The sequence below is a fragment of the Balaenoptera ricei genome, chromosome 14 (assembly GCF_028023285.1).
Source record: "Balaenoptera ricei isolate mBalRic1 chromosome 14, mBalRic1.hap2, whole genome shotgun sequence".
NCBI lineage: Eukaryota > Metazoa > Chordata > Mammalia > Artiodactyla > Balaenopteridae > Balaenoptera > Balaenoptera ricei.
Genome location: NC_082652.1, coordinates 15232589 through 15246119, shown reverse-complemented (window position 1 = coordinate 15246119; position 13531 = coordinate 15232589). Strand labels below are relative to the sequence as shown.

The following is a 13531-nucleotide window of genomic DNA, read 5'->3' as shown; positions in this document are numbered from 1 at the left end:
AACGACCTGCCCTCCCCTCCACCCCCAGGTGACCAGCACGGCACTGGCCAAGGCCCTGCGTCTCCTGGCGGCCAGCGGCCCCACGTGGGACCAGCTGCCCCCGTTCCAGTGGAGCACCTCGCCCTTCAGCAGCCTGCTGCACATGGGCCAGCCCGACCTCTGGAAGTTCTCACCCATTGAGGTCTGGTGGGACTGAGGCTCCATCTCTGCTCTGCTGCGTCTGCCCCTGCTGACCCCAGCGGGGCCACCCGACTGGCTGCCACCCTGCCCTCCTGGCTGTCCCCCCGCCCCGGTCCCCCGTGTGAGCATTGCCCCCCGCGCTGTGCCCACGTTGGGGACCTGGGTCGGCCAGGTTCACTCTCGTCTGGGTGGCCTCCTGTGTGGGGAACGGAACCCGATGGGACCCAGGACTGACTCTGTCCCCCTAAGTGGGTGATGCCATCCCCGTCTCCCTCTGCGTCTCTCTGCGTCTCTCTGCGTCTCTCTCTGTCTCTCTCTCTCTCTCCCTGCTTTTCTCTCTCTTCCAGCCTTGGGCCCCCTCCTCGTGCCGCCCCTTCCTGAGGGCGGGAGCCGGATCCTGGGACCGGGTTCCGGGGCCCCTAGGGGGGCCGGCAGGAGAGGCCTGTTCCAGTGCCTGCTTCCCAGTGCTGTTCCTGCCGGCGGCTCTGGAGCTTCAGCCCGCGAGACCCGGGCGTTGCCTCCGGTTGGCATCTCTCCTCCCAACCCCCGACCCCAGCCCCACTCTGCTCCATCGGGAAGTAGCTCCCCTGTTTCTCCTCCTGGAGAGCCTCCTTGAGGACAGAAACTTGAAACCAAACAAGAACCAAAGTTTCTGGCCACTTGTGGCTGGAAGGGCCCGAGTGTCCTTCTCTCTCCGGGGGCAGGCAGGAGTGTCAGCCCCCTGCTCCAGCCTCGGCCCGTGCCCCCCCAAACCCAGGCCTGCCCCTGGCCTCGGCAGTGCCCACAGGTCCCCTGCTGCAGGAACCAAATCGCAGGCTGTGCCGCCATTAAAAAGAGAGGCCATGGCCCCTGTGCTGTGCTTCTTGGGGCAGTGGGGAAGGCTGGGTCGGCGCCCTCTCTCTTCTCAGGTTCGGGTTCTGACCATTCACCTATGCATCTCCTGTCCATCCTTCTGTCTGTCCATCTATACATTCATTCACCTGCCAACCCACCCACCCCTTGTCCATCTGCACAGTCATCCATCCATCCATCCGTCCATTTTCCAATCATCCATCCATCCATCCGTCATCCAGGTACTGACCCATCTACCCATTCATCCATCCATCCATATCTATCCGACCATCCTTCTATCCATATGTTTATTGAACACCTACTTTGTTCTGGGTCCTGTTCTAGGGCTCTCTTAACCACCAAGACCTTCCCAAATCCTACTGGGGGTTGAGGTGGGGGACAGATCAACACAACACAGAGTCCCTCCCCACCTGATCTTACCCAAAGCCTACAGTGGAGACTCGCACAATGCGGTGTGCTTAGGGAGAGGAAAGCACACAACCTGGGAGTCCGAGGCCTGGGCTTGAATCCTGTCTCCACCTCTTACTAGTTATGGGACTTAATCTCTCTGAGCCTCGGTTACCTCATCTGTAAAATAGGTAACCATGTGAGCAGCATTTCCCCGCGCATGTGTGTGCACGTTTGGTGGGGGGAGGGTGAGGATTTGCTGCAAAGGTGGCTGTGACGTAGCCCACACGGGGCTTCACACACTCAACGTTCATTCATTAGCGAGAATTTATCGAATGCTTAGAACATGCCAGGCACTGTTATAAGGTCCTGGGGATACCTCAAAACAACAGGTATCCCCCCCCCCCAAAAAAAAATCCCTGCTCTTGTGACGTTTACATTGGGGAGGTAGATAGGTAGTGAAAATAGACATACAGTGTGTAAGATGCTGGTAAATGCTCTGGAGAAACTAAAGCACAGTTGAGGGCTGGGGATGGATTTGCTATTTCTTTTTTTTTTTTGGCCTCGCTGTGTGGCTTGTGGGGTCTTAGTTCCCTGTCCAGGGATCTAACCTGTGCCCCTTGCAGTGGAAGCGTGGAGTCTTAACCATTGGACCGCCAGGGAAGTTTGCTGTTTCTCACCATAGCTTTACAATTCTTGTTATCTGGGAATTGACAACTTGTGGTTCTAAAAATTAACTTTTCTGCCGGTACATTTCCCAGCTCCCTTAAGAGTGTTGTCTTTCCCAGGTCTCTTGAGCTCACAACAGCCCTGTTAGGTGGGGTAGGCCGGGATGTTCACATGTAGTTAAAAGATGAGGATGCAGACTTGGAGAAGGGAAGTGACGTGCCTGAAATCTCAAGTCTTGGGCCCTTCCGAACTAGGACGGGGCCCCAGGTCTGCAGACTCTCCCATGGGACACAGCTCTCCCTCCCCATCTCCTTGTGATGGCGCAGGCCCCAGCAGAACAAAGGTCACCACCCCCCACCACTGTGCGCCAGCCACTGGATCTTCCCAATCACTCTTGAGGCTGAGGCTTTTATGAGACCCATTTGGCAGATGAGCAATCAGAGGCTCAGGCTGGTGGAACTCAAACAGGGCCACTCTGTAGGAAGGGGCAACTCTTGTCTCTTCCCTAGAATGATTCTGGTCCCTCTTTCTGCTTTTCAGGAGTTAAGGGTAGGTGTGAAGCTAAGGTGACTGAACAGAGAATGGAGGGGGTCATGCAGATGGTCCCCCACTGGAGCTTCAGCTGATCCAGTAAAGGCAGGACCCACCTTTGCAGGGGCAGCCTGAAAGGCAGTCTCCCTCAGCATCTTTGCACTGGGAGTTTCCCACAATCCTCAGCTTCAAGATGGCAGCCGCAGGCTCATCTGTGACTTCTGCCCTCCCCTGCAGGATAAGGGTCTGGCCAGCTGGTCGGCCCTGGCCCACAGCGGCTCCTCCTTTAGTGGGCAGAGATGTCTGCCTCCCTTCTTCGGGGGTTTTGTGCCTGATTCAGGCGGGACAGTGGAAGCTGGAGACTCCTGTTCTGGGCAGGTTTCCCTGAACTGAATGCCGTTTTAGGCCCTGTCCCCCTGGGAACAATTCTGAGGCCAAGGGGCTGATGATTTCCCATCCCTGCCTGCCCTTTCCTGCTGTCCTCTCTCCTGGGTTTTTAAAGTACATGTGCTGTCCCTCCTGGCTGGAAATCAGCACGTAGGCCTGTTGCTGGGATGGGTTTTCCCTGAATTTCACAGCACCTGCTCTTGGTCAAGGTGGGTGGGGGACCGCAAGCCCACGTGGATCTGTGTGGTATCCCGAAGGGTTAGGTTGGTTCTCAAACTTCACTTTGAATTTGGGGATCCACTAGTGCCCCAGGGGCTGCTATAGGTAGTGCAGGGATGTTCTTGAGTGGCTATGGGGGGCTCCCTTCAGGACCTCCAGACAGCCCCGGCAGTTCCTCTTCTGTCTGGTTTATCGGCTGGCTTCAGTAACGTGCTGTCCTTGGAAGAGAGGGTTTGTGTTTGAGAGGGTTTGCTTGACGTTGACCAGAGATGGGTGTCCAGTGTCAGTTTACACACCCCCACGAATGGGGGGCTCACTACTCCGCTCCCAGTGGTTCTGTGATAAAATCATTCTGTTATCAGGAAGGACTTCCGATCAGAATGAGGTTGGACTCTTCGGCCTCCACTGGAGGCCCGCATCCCATCCCAAACCCCTCGTGTTCAGCACAGCTCCCCCTCGCCTTCTCCCTGCCATGCAGGGATGCCCCCTCCCGGCACACAAGCCCAGCAGGAGTTGGGATCCTGGCCTCCAAGTGGGAGCCCAGGGTTCCCAGGGGTGGGGGTGGGGTGGAGGATGGAACGGTGCTCAGTGCTGAGAGCTGGGGGCGACAGCAGGCACGGTGGGGTGGAAGGGAGCGAGGGAGGGAGACAGCCATGATGGAGAAACTCAAAGGAGCTTCATTTCAATAAATAATGCTTTTCTTCTTCAGTGAAAGTTTGCACATTAGAAAAGTGAGTAAAGATGGACTTTGGGCTTTCTGCGGGACGAGACGGTTCTTCCACCCTGGACTGTGGCCCTGTCCACCTTCCCAGGGAGAAAGCCTGGGTCGGGGACATCTCATCTTGAGGCCCCGCTGCTGTCCCTCCTGCCCACCCTGCTCTGGGTACCAGGTCTATTCCATGTGGGCGGTTGCCACCCTAGCAGGGGTGGATAAGAGCGGGGTGCGGGGAGGGACCACAGAGCAGTCACCCAGATACCAAAGAGTTCAGTTCACAGCCTTGCCGTTGCTTCCCTTCCGGGCCCTCCGCACAGTGTTCGCGTGAGAATGAGGTTACCGGCTGGCCCGGGCCACAGGCTCCCAGCAGACACAAGAATAATATTTAACAACAAGTCACTGGATGAAACTCCAGCCCTTCCAGGGGTCTCCCGGGTAGGGGGAGGCGTCCTCACTGGGGCAGCCCGCTCTTCATGCCCAGCTGTTTCTTGAGCGCCGGCAGCTGGGCCAGGCTGATGTTGCTGCCCCCACAAACGATGACCACGAGGGAGGACAGTGGGGTGCAGAGCTTCCCCTCTCCTTGCAGCTTCTGAACCACGTTGCTGTAGATGGCAGCCAGGGCTGCCCCACAGGCGGGCTCCACCAGGATCTTCTCGTCATCTGCCAGAGGAGGGGGATGGTGAGGGTAGAGCCAGAGTTCCGCAGGGTGCAAGGGAACAGTTGGGCCACTGGTAAAGCATGAGCCAATCAGCTCTCAGCCCTGGGCACAGACTCTGGTCCTGGACCAACCCCACCCTGCCATCATTACCCTACATTGAACTTCCAAGGTCTGAGCCAGGGCTGAGTTTCATCGTCAGTGCTAACACTGATAAAATGATTGTAATTTCCTGAGCACCGTGTGGAGGATTCTGAGGAATCATCTGAGCAAGAGTGCCAGGGTTGATTAGCCAAACTAACTGTGAGTGTAGGAGAATTAAGTGGCAGCTTAAGTGTGTGTGTGTGTGTGTGTGTGTATGTTTGTCATGCCTGTCCCAGGATGAACCCAGTAAGAGTCCAACTTAGTTACAGACTCACCTCTGAATCCAACACTGAGGCCCATAATTTCCTTTTCTTACACTGGCTACCAGGAAACTCAGAGCCAACATTTTAGATACTCCGTTATTTTTCCTTGCTGTTATGTTATCAGACTTACTTCTTCATTTGTCCCTTTGGTCTTTCTATTTTTACCACCACATTGCATTAACTTCCATTAATGGGAAATTCCAGGGAGGGACGGGAGACAGAACTGTGAATGGGAGCCCTTGGCACGCCAAGTGGACAGCCACTTAGGTCCTGAATCAGCAGGTTGGGTCTTGAAAGGACTTGGCACATACCCACAAACTTCTCAACAGCGGCCACAGCCTCCTGGTCCGAGACAACTTCAGAGAAAATGGGGTGTTCCTGAAACACCTTCATAGCCTGTGCTGTCACAGTGGTCACGCCCAGGGCTTTGGCAACACTGGAGAGGCAAGGATGGAGAAGGGGGGGGAAGAGATAGGAGAGAGGAGGGAGGCAGACCACGTGACTACCTTCTGGCCAATGAGAGGTAAATGGAAATATCGTGTCTTTAAAGGGAGGGGGCATAGCTTCTGCCCTGACTTCTTCCTGCTAGGTGGAGTATGGGTGTGATAGCGGGCACTTAAGCAGCTATTTTGGGCCATAAGTCTACATGATAAGGATTATGGAGAACAAACTCAAGGATCCTGGGCCCCTGGCTTCGTGGAGTTGCCCCTGGACTGCCTACCTCCAGATTTTTTTTTATATATGAGAGGAAATAAAGTTCAATTTTGTTTAAGCCATTGTTATTTTGGGCTCCTGTATAATGTGGCCAAACCTAATCCTAATCAAACACCATCTGTCAAAGGTTTGGGGCTGGGATAAGAACTCCTTGGGAGCAGGAGCTGTGTTTATTCACCACTGTCTCCCCAGGATCAGCCAGTGTCTTGCACATATTAGGGGCTCAGTAAATGGTTGGTAAATTAGTGAGGTGTGTAAAACCCTGCCACAGAGGACACCAATTAATGATTAATATTAGACTTTTCATGCAAGGAAGTGTGATGTTCATGGTACAGAGTCACACAGACTTGGGTTTGGTCCCAGCCATACCACTCACTGGCTGTGTGACTCTGGGCAAGTGACCAAAGCCTCAGTTTCTTCACCTATAAAATGGGACTGGCATCGGGATCTGCCTCACAGCCAGCACCGAGGGGGGAGCTCCCCAACGCTCGCGGACCATAGTGGCAGCACCCCTGCCTACTTACCTGGTAATCTGGGGCAGGGTGACAAGCTTGCCGGCCTTGGTGGAAGCGTGGAAGCTGTTGGCTCCGATGGTCTCCATGGTGATGATGGGCACGTCCCCCCAGCCCACCTCCACCAGCCCCTGGGCCACTCCGCACAGCAGGCCTCCACCCCCCACCGCCAGCACGATGGCCCCCGGCTTTGTGCTCATCGTCTCCTTCAGCTCCTTCACGATAGAAGAGTGGCCTTCCCTGGAGGAGGTGGGGGGGCGGGGCAGGTCAGGGCTGGGCTTCCTGGAGACCCCAGGCAGTCCTGAAGATGCCACTTACCCTCTGTATTTGCCCTCATCCCAGGCGGCTGATGGGCCTCGGGGCTGGTCCCCTCGTCCCCGACTCCACCCTGATTTCCAGCTGCCAGCGTCTGCATCTCTACCTGAGGGCTTTCTCTGGCCACTGGAGCACTATGACTGTGGCAGCTGGCGGTGCCAGGAGATGAAACGCCCTGGGAGCAGCCCCCAGCCAACTATGGGGATTAACAATTACGGGAGCTGATGCACAGATGCCCCAGTATCGCCTTCTGCAGGTGCGGTAACTCTGGTTCATGTTCCACGCTGGCTTCCAGGGGCCCCCGAGGGATTCAGCTCCAGCTGCCCACAGCGGTCACTGGCCCATCAGTGCTCTTTATTGGCTTCCCTCCTCACTCCTCTAATGAGTCACCTCCCAAGCCAACTGCTTCCCCTGAAATCTTTGTCTCGGGGTCTGATGCCGGGGGACCCAATCACACCATCTGTGTATCTGAGCCCACGTGTTCGCTCGTGGTCAAGGAGAATGGGCCTTGGTGCACGTGTGTGCGGGCACCAGCTGCCATGCCTGTGTGTGTGCTTCTACATGGTGATGTGCACACACGTGTACACCGCTGTGTGTGATGGTGTGCTTCATGGCAGGTGTCTACTCAGTGGCGTAGCGGGGTGGTCACTACCCACCCCGGGTGACCCTGGGCTCCACGTACCAGATGAGGGGGTCGTCAAAGGGAGGGACGTAGATCCAGCCTGAGTTGTTTTTTGGCAGGGCCTTGGCCACCCTGACAGCCTCATCCAATGTCTGCAAGATCACAGAGGAGGCGGGAGGGGTGAGGGGCTGGGGGACCTGGCCCTGCTACCAGGTGCCCTCCGTGGCCCCTGCCCCAGGTTGGCACTCACCTCACCCACCACCTTGACCATGGCGCCCTCATTCTTGAGCCGCTGGATGGTGAGGGCAGGCGTGGTGCTGGGCACGACGATCGTGGCGGGGATGCCCAGCTTCCTGGCCGCATAGGCAGCTGCCACGCCTGCGTTGCCTGCTGCCGGGGGTCGGGGGCGGATAGTGTTAGTGGGACTCCCTGACCTCCAGGCTCTGAACCCTCCCTGGGTGACCGCTGGCCTCCAGCTGGAATTCTAAATTGGGACTTCTGCAGATATTTGCCACGGCTCATTGCTGGGGAAACCAGGGCCCAGAGAGGTGGAGCCCCTGGCCCCAGGACACACAGCGGAGGACAGGAGGAGGCATGCAGGCCACTTACCCGAGGAACAGACAAAATGTTCACAGCCTCGCTCAGCCCACTGTAGAGACAAAGAGGGAGGGGATCAGGCCGTACATCTTCCCTCCCCAAAGAGACTGGCTCAGGGAAGGGTGAAGGAGAGGCAGGCCACTGATGGCTCTGGGATCAGTCCACAAGGGGACCCTCTGGACTGGCACCCCTTAACCAGAGGAGGCGTTAATGGTGGGTGCTCAGGCACTGCGGGGAGGTTGCAGGGCCTAGCCTGTAGCTCCTAGGATTTCACACCGCACTGGGCCTGGCCTGTCCAGAAGGAGGACCTGCCGCGCTCTCCCGGATGATGCAGAGCCCGTGCTGTACCGTCTTGCAGAGGTGTCCGATGCCCCGGATCTTGAAGGAGCCGGAGGGCTGGGCACTGTCCATCTTGAGATAGACGGTGGTGCCAGCCACTTTGGACAGGGTCATGCTGTCACGGACGGGGGTCTTCACGTGCAGGGGTTCTCCTGACATCATTGCTGGGAGAAAGGAAGGAAACCCAGAGGGTCAGGGGAGCTGGCCCTGGTGGCAGCTGCTGCCATTCAGTAGGCAGTGTGGCTGGGAGGGACCCTGTCCCTAACTTCCCAGGAGGCCAAGGACAAGGCCCAGATTATAGCAACCTGGAGACCTGAGTTCAAATCTCAACTCGGCCACCTACTTGACATGGGACAAGGAATCTCCCTTCAGCCTCAGCTATCTCATCTGTAAAATGGGCATAAGGGTCATCTGCCCCCCCCCCCCACCTTGCCCACCCCAAGACACACATAAGCTATGCTGGGAAGCTACAAACATCAGAAATAACATCCAGGGAATTCCCTGGCGGTCCAGGGGTTAGTACTCCTCGCTCTCACTGTCGAGGGCCTGAGTTCGATCCCTGGTCGGGGAACTAAGATCCCACAAGCTGCATGGCGTGGCGAAAAAGAAAAAAAAAAAAAAAAGAAATAATATCCAGACTTTGTAGCTTTTGAAGAGCACGAGGTGGAAATAGGTTTGCAGGTGCTGATTCAGAATGAGCCACAAGATGGCTAAGTGGCTGAAATAGGGGCGGGATATCAGGTCTAGTCTGTGCAAAAAATGCAGGGACACACGCACACACACACAATCCACATGATCCCATGTACACAGAACATCTCAGGAAACACACAAGAAACCAGTCAGGGTGGGGGCCTCTGAGGAGAACTGGCACTCGGCATCCCCTTATGTACAATTTGAATGTTTTGCCATGTGCGTATATATTACTTATTTAAATATGCATTTAAAAAAATTTTTATTTTAAAAATTATTTATTTATTTAATTTTGGCTGCATTGGGTCTTTGTTGCTGCATGTGGGCTTTCTCTAGTTGCGGGGAGCCAGGGCTACTCTTCATTGTGGCGCGTGGGGCTACTCGTTGTAGTGGCTTCTCTTGTTGCGGAGCACGGGCTCTAGGGCACGTGGGCTCAGTAGTTGTGGCTCGCGGGCTCTAGAGCGCAGGCTCAGTAGTTGTGGCGCACAGGCTTAGTTGCTCTGTGGCGTGTGGGATCTTCCCGGACCAGGGCTCGAACCCGTGTCCCCTGCATTGGCAGGTGGATTCTTAACCACTGCGCCACCAGGGAAGTCCAAAATATGCATTTTAAAAAAACTAACCTTCGGAAAGCCCTGTACCCAGTTAGGGGAAGCTTTTTATTATTGTTATTTTTTATAATAATTATTATATTATTTAATAATCACTTCTAAAGTGATTACCATGTGCCAGGCACTGTCTTCAGTTTTACAGATATTAACTCACTTAACCCTTTTAACAGTCCTAGGAGGTGTCATTATTCTCCAGTTCTCCTGGTGAGGAAACGGACTCTGTTTTACAGGTTGACCACGTGTACCTCTTATGATGCGACACTGACGCTTTTCTAGATGGGAGGTGGGGTAGGGTCTATGCTTCCTCCTCTTGAACTGGGTTGGGGGTGGGAGGGGCGCTGTGGCTGCAGTGGAAGTGACACTATGTGACCTCCAAGCAGTGATGTGCTGGTGAACATTTAACTATGGCCTCTCCAAAGGAAAAGAAAGTCCTGATTTCTAGTGTGTGGCTCTAGCCCAGCGTGGCTCTCAAGGCTGGTCCATGTAAGGTGACCCAGCTTCCACCTGGTTGGTAAGCTCCCTGTCCTAACCCAGACGCCATGATGGGCGCAAGCCCAGGCCGCACGCGGAGGCCACAGGTAGGTGCCCTGCCCGACAGTTCCAGCTGAGATTCCAGCTGATGGCCAGACATGGGGTCTGACTTAGGGATGAATCTAGCCCAGCTACCGTCATCACACTGCAGCCCCCAAGTGAGACCCAAGTGGGAAGTACCTGGCTGAGTCCAATCAAGCCCCAGAGTCATGACAGGTAAAGAATGTCTACTGTTGTTTTCAGTCACTCACCTTGGGGCAGTTTGTCACACAGCAATAGAGACTGGAGTATTGACTTGCCCAAGGTCACACAACTAAGGAGTAGGGGAGGCAGGATTTTTATTTTTTATTTTTGGCCATGCCGCGTGGCTTGTGGGATCTTAGTTCCCCAACCAGGGAATGAACCTGTGCCTACGGCTGTGAAAGCGTGGAATCCTAACCACTGGACTGCCAGAGAATTCCCAAGTCGGGGAGACAGGATTTGAACCAGGCAGTCTAGGCCCAGAGCCAGGCTCTCTCCAGGACACATGGGTGTGGCTCAGGCTTCCCTGTCTGCACGGATTCTGGGTGACTGAGAAACTAAGGTGGCCCAGAGTCTGACCACACCCCCGCATACACATGCAGGCTTTCCATCCTGCCTCTCCTGCTGAGTCACAGGGGAAACTGATTCTCCCCAACTTGATCGGAGCCAGAATTGATCAGCGGGTGGTTGAACAGCCTATCTGCTCCTCCCCTCCCCCCCCGACCCCAGAAAGCCAGGCAAGGGTGGCTACCCTTGCCCATCCCCCCACTACATTTCCAGTGACTCCACTGGTCCAGCCCCTGGAGCTGGCTACTCCTGGCCCAGGCATCCCCCCTCCCGGAATGGTCCAGATATGCCTGGCTTGGAAGAAAAGTGGGGGATGGCGTTCCTGACCACCCCAGCAGCCTTAGCACCCCCCAAATATGGGCCTCCCATGTCTGTCTGAATTAACTGACATTCAGGGCCTGGGTTGGGGGGCCCAAACACACACCACCTCTCCCCTAGATCTGCTGAATAAAAGTCAGAGACAGGAGGCACTCCAAAACAGGGGCATCCCCACATCTGTTTGAATTAACTTTTAGCTCCTGGAGGTTATTCCTCAAACAATGGCACTCCTGTTCTGGCTGACTGGACCTTAAGGTCTTATGCAGGTCTTATGCAGGGAGCCAAGTCCTGGCCTCAGGGAGCTCTCCTGGTTGGGGCGGGGGGAGGCACCCACCCCTTTCAGGTGGATTTGGAACACCCCCCCCAACCCGTCTCCCATTGTGCCATCGGATGCCCTCAGGTGAGGGGGCAGGGTCCCTCCAGCACAGTGCCCTGTGGAAAGGGGGCATCTGTAAACTGCACTGCGCAGCCATTCCCACCTGCTAAGGAAGGTAAGACTTCAAAAAAGTAGGCTGAGCCAGGCGTGGAGGAGGGAGAGGGCGCGGGAAGCTGCAGTCTGCCTACCTGTCACCCGGCGGTCAGAAGTTACAGTCTCACGTGACTCACAGTAAGAGCTCAATAAAAATGAACTATTATTACACACGGACTGAACACTTTAAGTGCACTATCTCATTTCACCCTCACAACAACCTTAAGAGGAAGGTTCTGTTATTATTACCCCCACTTTACAGAGGAGGAAACTGAGGCCCAGAGCTGGCAGTGAACCCAGACAGTCTGGTTTCAAAGCATGGGTTTTTATGCTCAACTGACTCTACCTCCCCCCTCTTCACCTGGGAAAACCCAGGCTGGCCGCAGGCACTCCAGTCGCAGGGATGGAGCTGAGGATGGATGGGGCCGCTTACCGGGCAAAGGCGATGAGCTGGCGGCTGGACAAAGCGTGCGAGCAAGGGAGGGATAGATCGGAGATGGTCTAGATGGGTAGACGGCCCACGGACAGATGAAGTGCCGAACAGGTAGAGAGTGTCTTCAGAATTGTCCCGGGGCTAACGGGTCCCGGCTTTATGCCCCCGGGCGCCTCCGGGCAGCCAATGGGGCCCCAGGACAGGCCACACCCCCGCCAGGCCCCGCCCCCTGGCCCAAGGCCGGGGGCTTCCAGGAGGGGAACCGGCAGCTAGCTGTGCCTCTCTGGCAGCTGCTTCTGTCATTTTTCCAGTCCCGCTAGCCACCTCCCCTTCCCCACCCACAACCTCACTTGCAAATGAGGCCAAACACCTACTTCCCTAGGGCTTTTAGGAGGCTGCTGGAGGATGGTGTGCGATAAGGCACTTAAAGTCGCTAGTGCGTGCTTGGCACTTAGTAGGCACCCAAGAAACAAACAGTGGAGGAAGTGGATACTATAATTATCCCCATCTTACAGAAAAGGAAACTGAGGCACACAGTAAGAGGGATGAGATGGCACTTGAACGCAGCAGTCTGACTCCCAAAACTGCAGTCTAAACACAGTTTTTTAAAATGCCGTCCCCTGTCATCCTTTATGACTCCTTTGTCCTAAAGGGGCAGACAGCCTTACGGGTAAGACCCAGGAGGGTCAGGGTTCAAATCCTGGCTCTGCCATTTACTGGGCTGCGTGGCCCTAGGCAAGTCACTTTGCCTCCTGGGGACCCTGCTCATCTGTAAAATGGGGATGATAATGGTACCTCCCTCCTAGGATTAGATGACATGATAACGTATGTATGTATGGAATTGAGTGTGAGTGTTCAGTAAGTGCTGGCAGCCATCACCATCATCCTCACCATCATCTTCATCATCACAGAAGTGGAAGGTCTTGCCTCCCTGCCCCATGCCAAGCCTCGGATCTGTCGCTGGCTGTCTGCAGGGGTCTGTATCCCCACAGGGGTGGTGCGCATGCGCGCGCGCGCGCGCACACACACACACACACACACACACACACACACACACACAGCCGGCTTTCTCCCTGGCCCCTTCAACAAAGGTTTCTTGTCCAACTGGCCAGGACGAGAATATCGATGAGACAGAGGGCAGAGAGGGCACAAACAGCCCACACAACCATCCCCCTCCATGCGACAAGCTGTCCCCTCTTGCTGGCCCCCTCTGACTTTCCACAGGCCATCCCGAGCCCCCCTTCCTAGTGGGACATCCACAGGTGTGTGTTGGGGATCCAGGGTGGCAGAGCTGAAGGGATGTGGGCATCAGGAAGCTCACGCGTAGCCGCAGCCTCCCGGGGTGCATCTGAGTGTATACAGCTGGCGCTCACTTTGCCCGAGTATCTGCTTGTGCCTGATTCCATGTCAAGTGTTTCCTATGTGGATTTTCACTTAACCCTCAGATAACTAGGTGAGTGGGCATTTTGAATCTCACGTCACCGGTAAGGGAACAGGCTCAGAGATGAAGTAAAACTGCCCAAGGTCACCCAGGAAGGCAGGGATGAAATGAGTCGACTGAAATAAAACCTCACAAGGTGAGAGCTGTGAGTTTCAGTTTTATTTGGGAACTTACTGAGGACAGTAGCCCTGCGGGGGGGCGGGGAGACATCCTCTCAGATCGCTCTAAGGAGCTGCTCCAAAGAGGTGGGGAGGGGGGAGGTCAGTACATATAAGATTTGGTGAAGGGGGTACATGCAATCCAGCAAACATCTCGGTACAACGTTGCTGCTAGTCGCCAGGAGCAGACATCT

At 55.5% G+C, this 13531-nt stretch overlaps 2 protein-coding genes across 3 annotated transcripts in view; one reads left to right on the top strand and one right to left on the bottom strand.

Moving 5' to 3' along the window:
• PLBD2 (phospholipase B domain containing 2) overlaps nucleotides 1-1027 on the top strand; it is a 28027-nt gene extending 27000 nt beyond the window's left edge. For both annotated transcript variants that reach the window (XM_059894567.1, XM_059894566.1), the window contains exon 12: nucleotides 29-1027. In XM_059894567.1, coding sequence (XP_059750550.1) covers nucleotides 29-196 — 168 coding nt within the window. In that variant the 3' untranslated portion in view covers nucleotides 197-1027. The remainder of the gene's footprint in view (nucleotides 1-28) is intronic.
• Nucleotides 1028-4342: 3315 nt separating this feature from the next.
• Nucleotides 4343-11759, bottom strand: SDS (serine dehydratase). The gene is made up of 8 exons (XM_059894694.1): nucleotides 11739-11759; nucleotides 8111-8265; nucleotides 7775-7814; nucleotides 7416-7555; nucleotides 7226-7317; nucleotides 6241-6468; nucleotides 5314-5438; nucleotides 4343-4600 (listed from the first exon to the last, which is right to left on the bottom strand). The coding sequence occupies exons 2-8, from the start codon at nucleotides 8261-8263 to the stop codon at nucleotides 4392-4394; spliced, it is 987 nt and encodes a 328-aa protein (XP_059750677.1). The 5' UTR covers nucleotides 8264-8265; nucleotides 11739-11759; the 3' UTR covers nucleotides 4343-4391.
• Between the last annotated feature and the right edge of the window lie 1772 nt (nucleotides 11760-13531).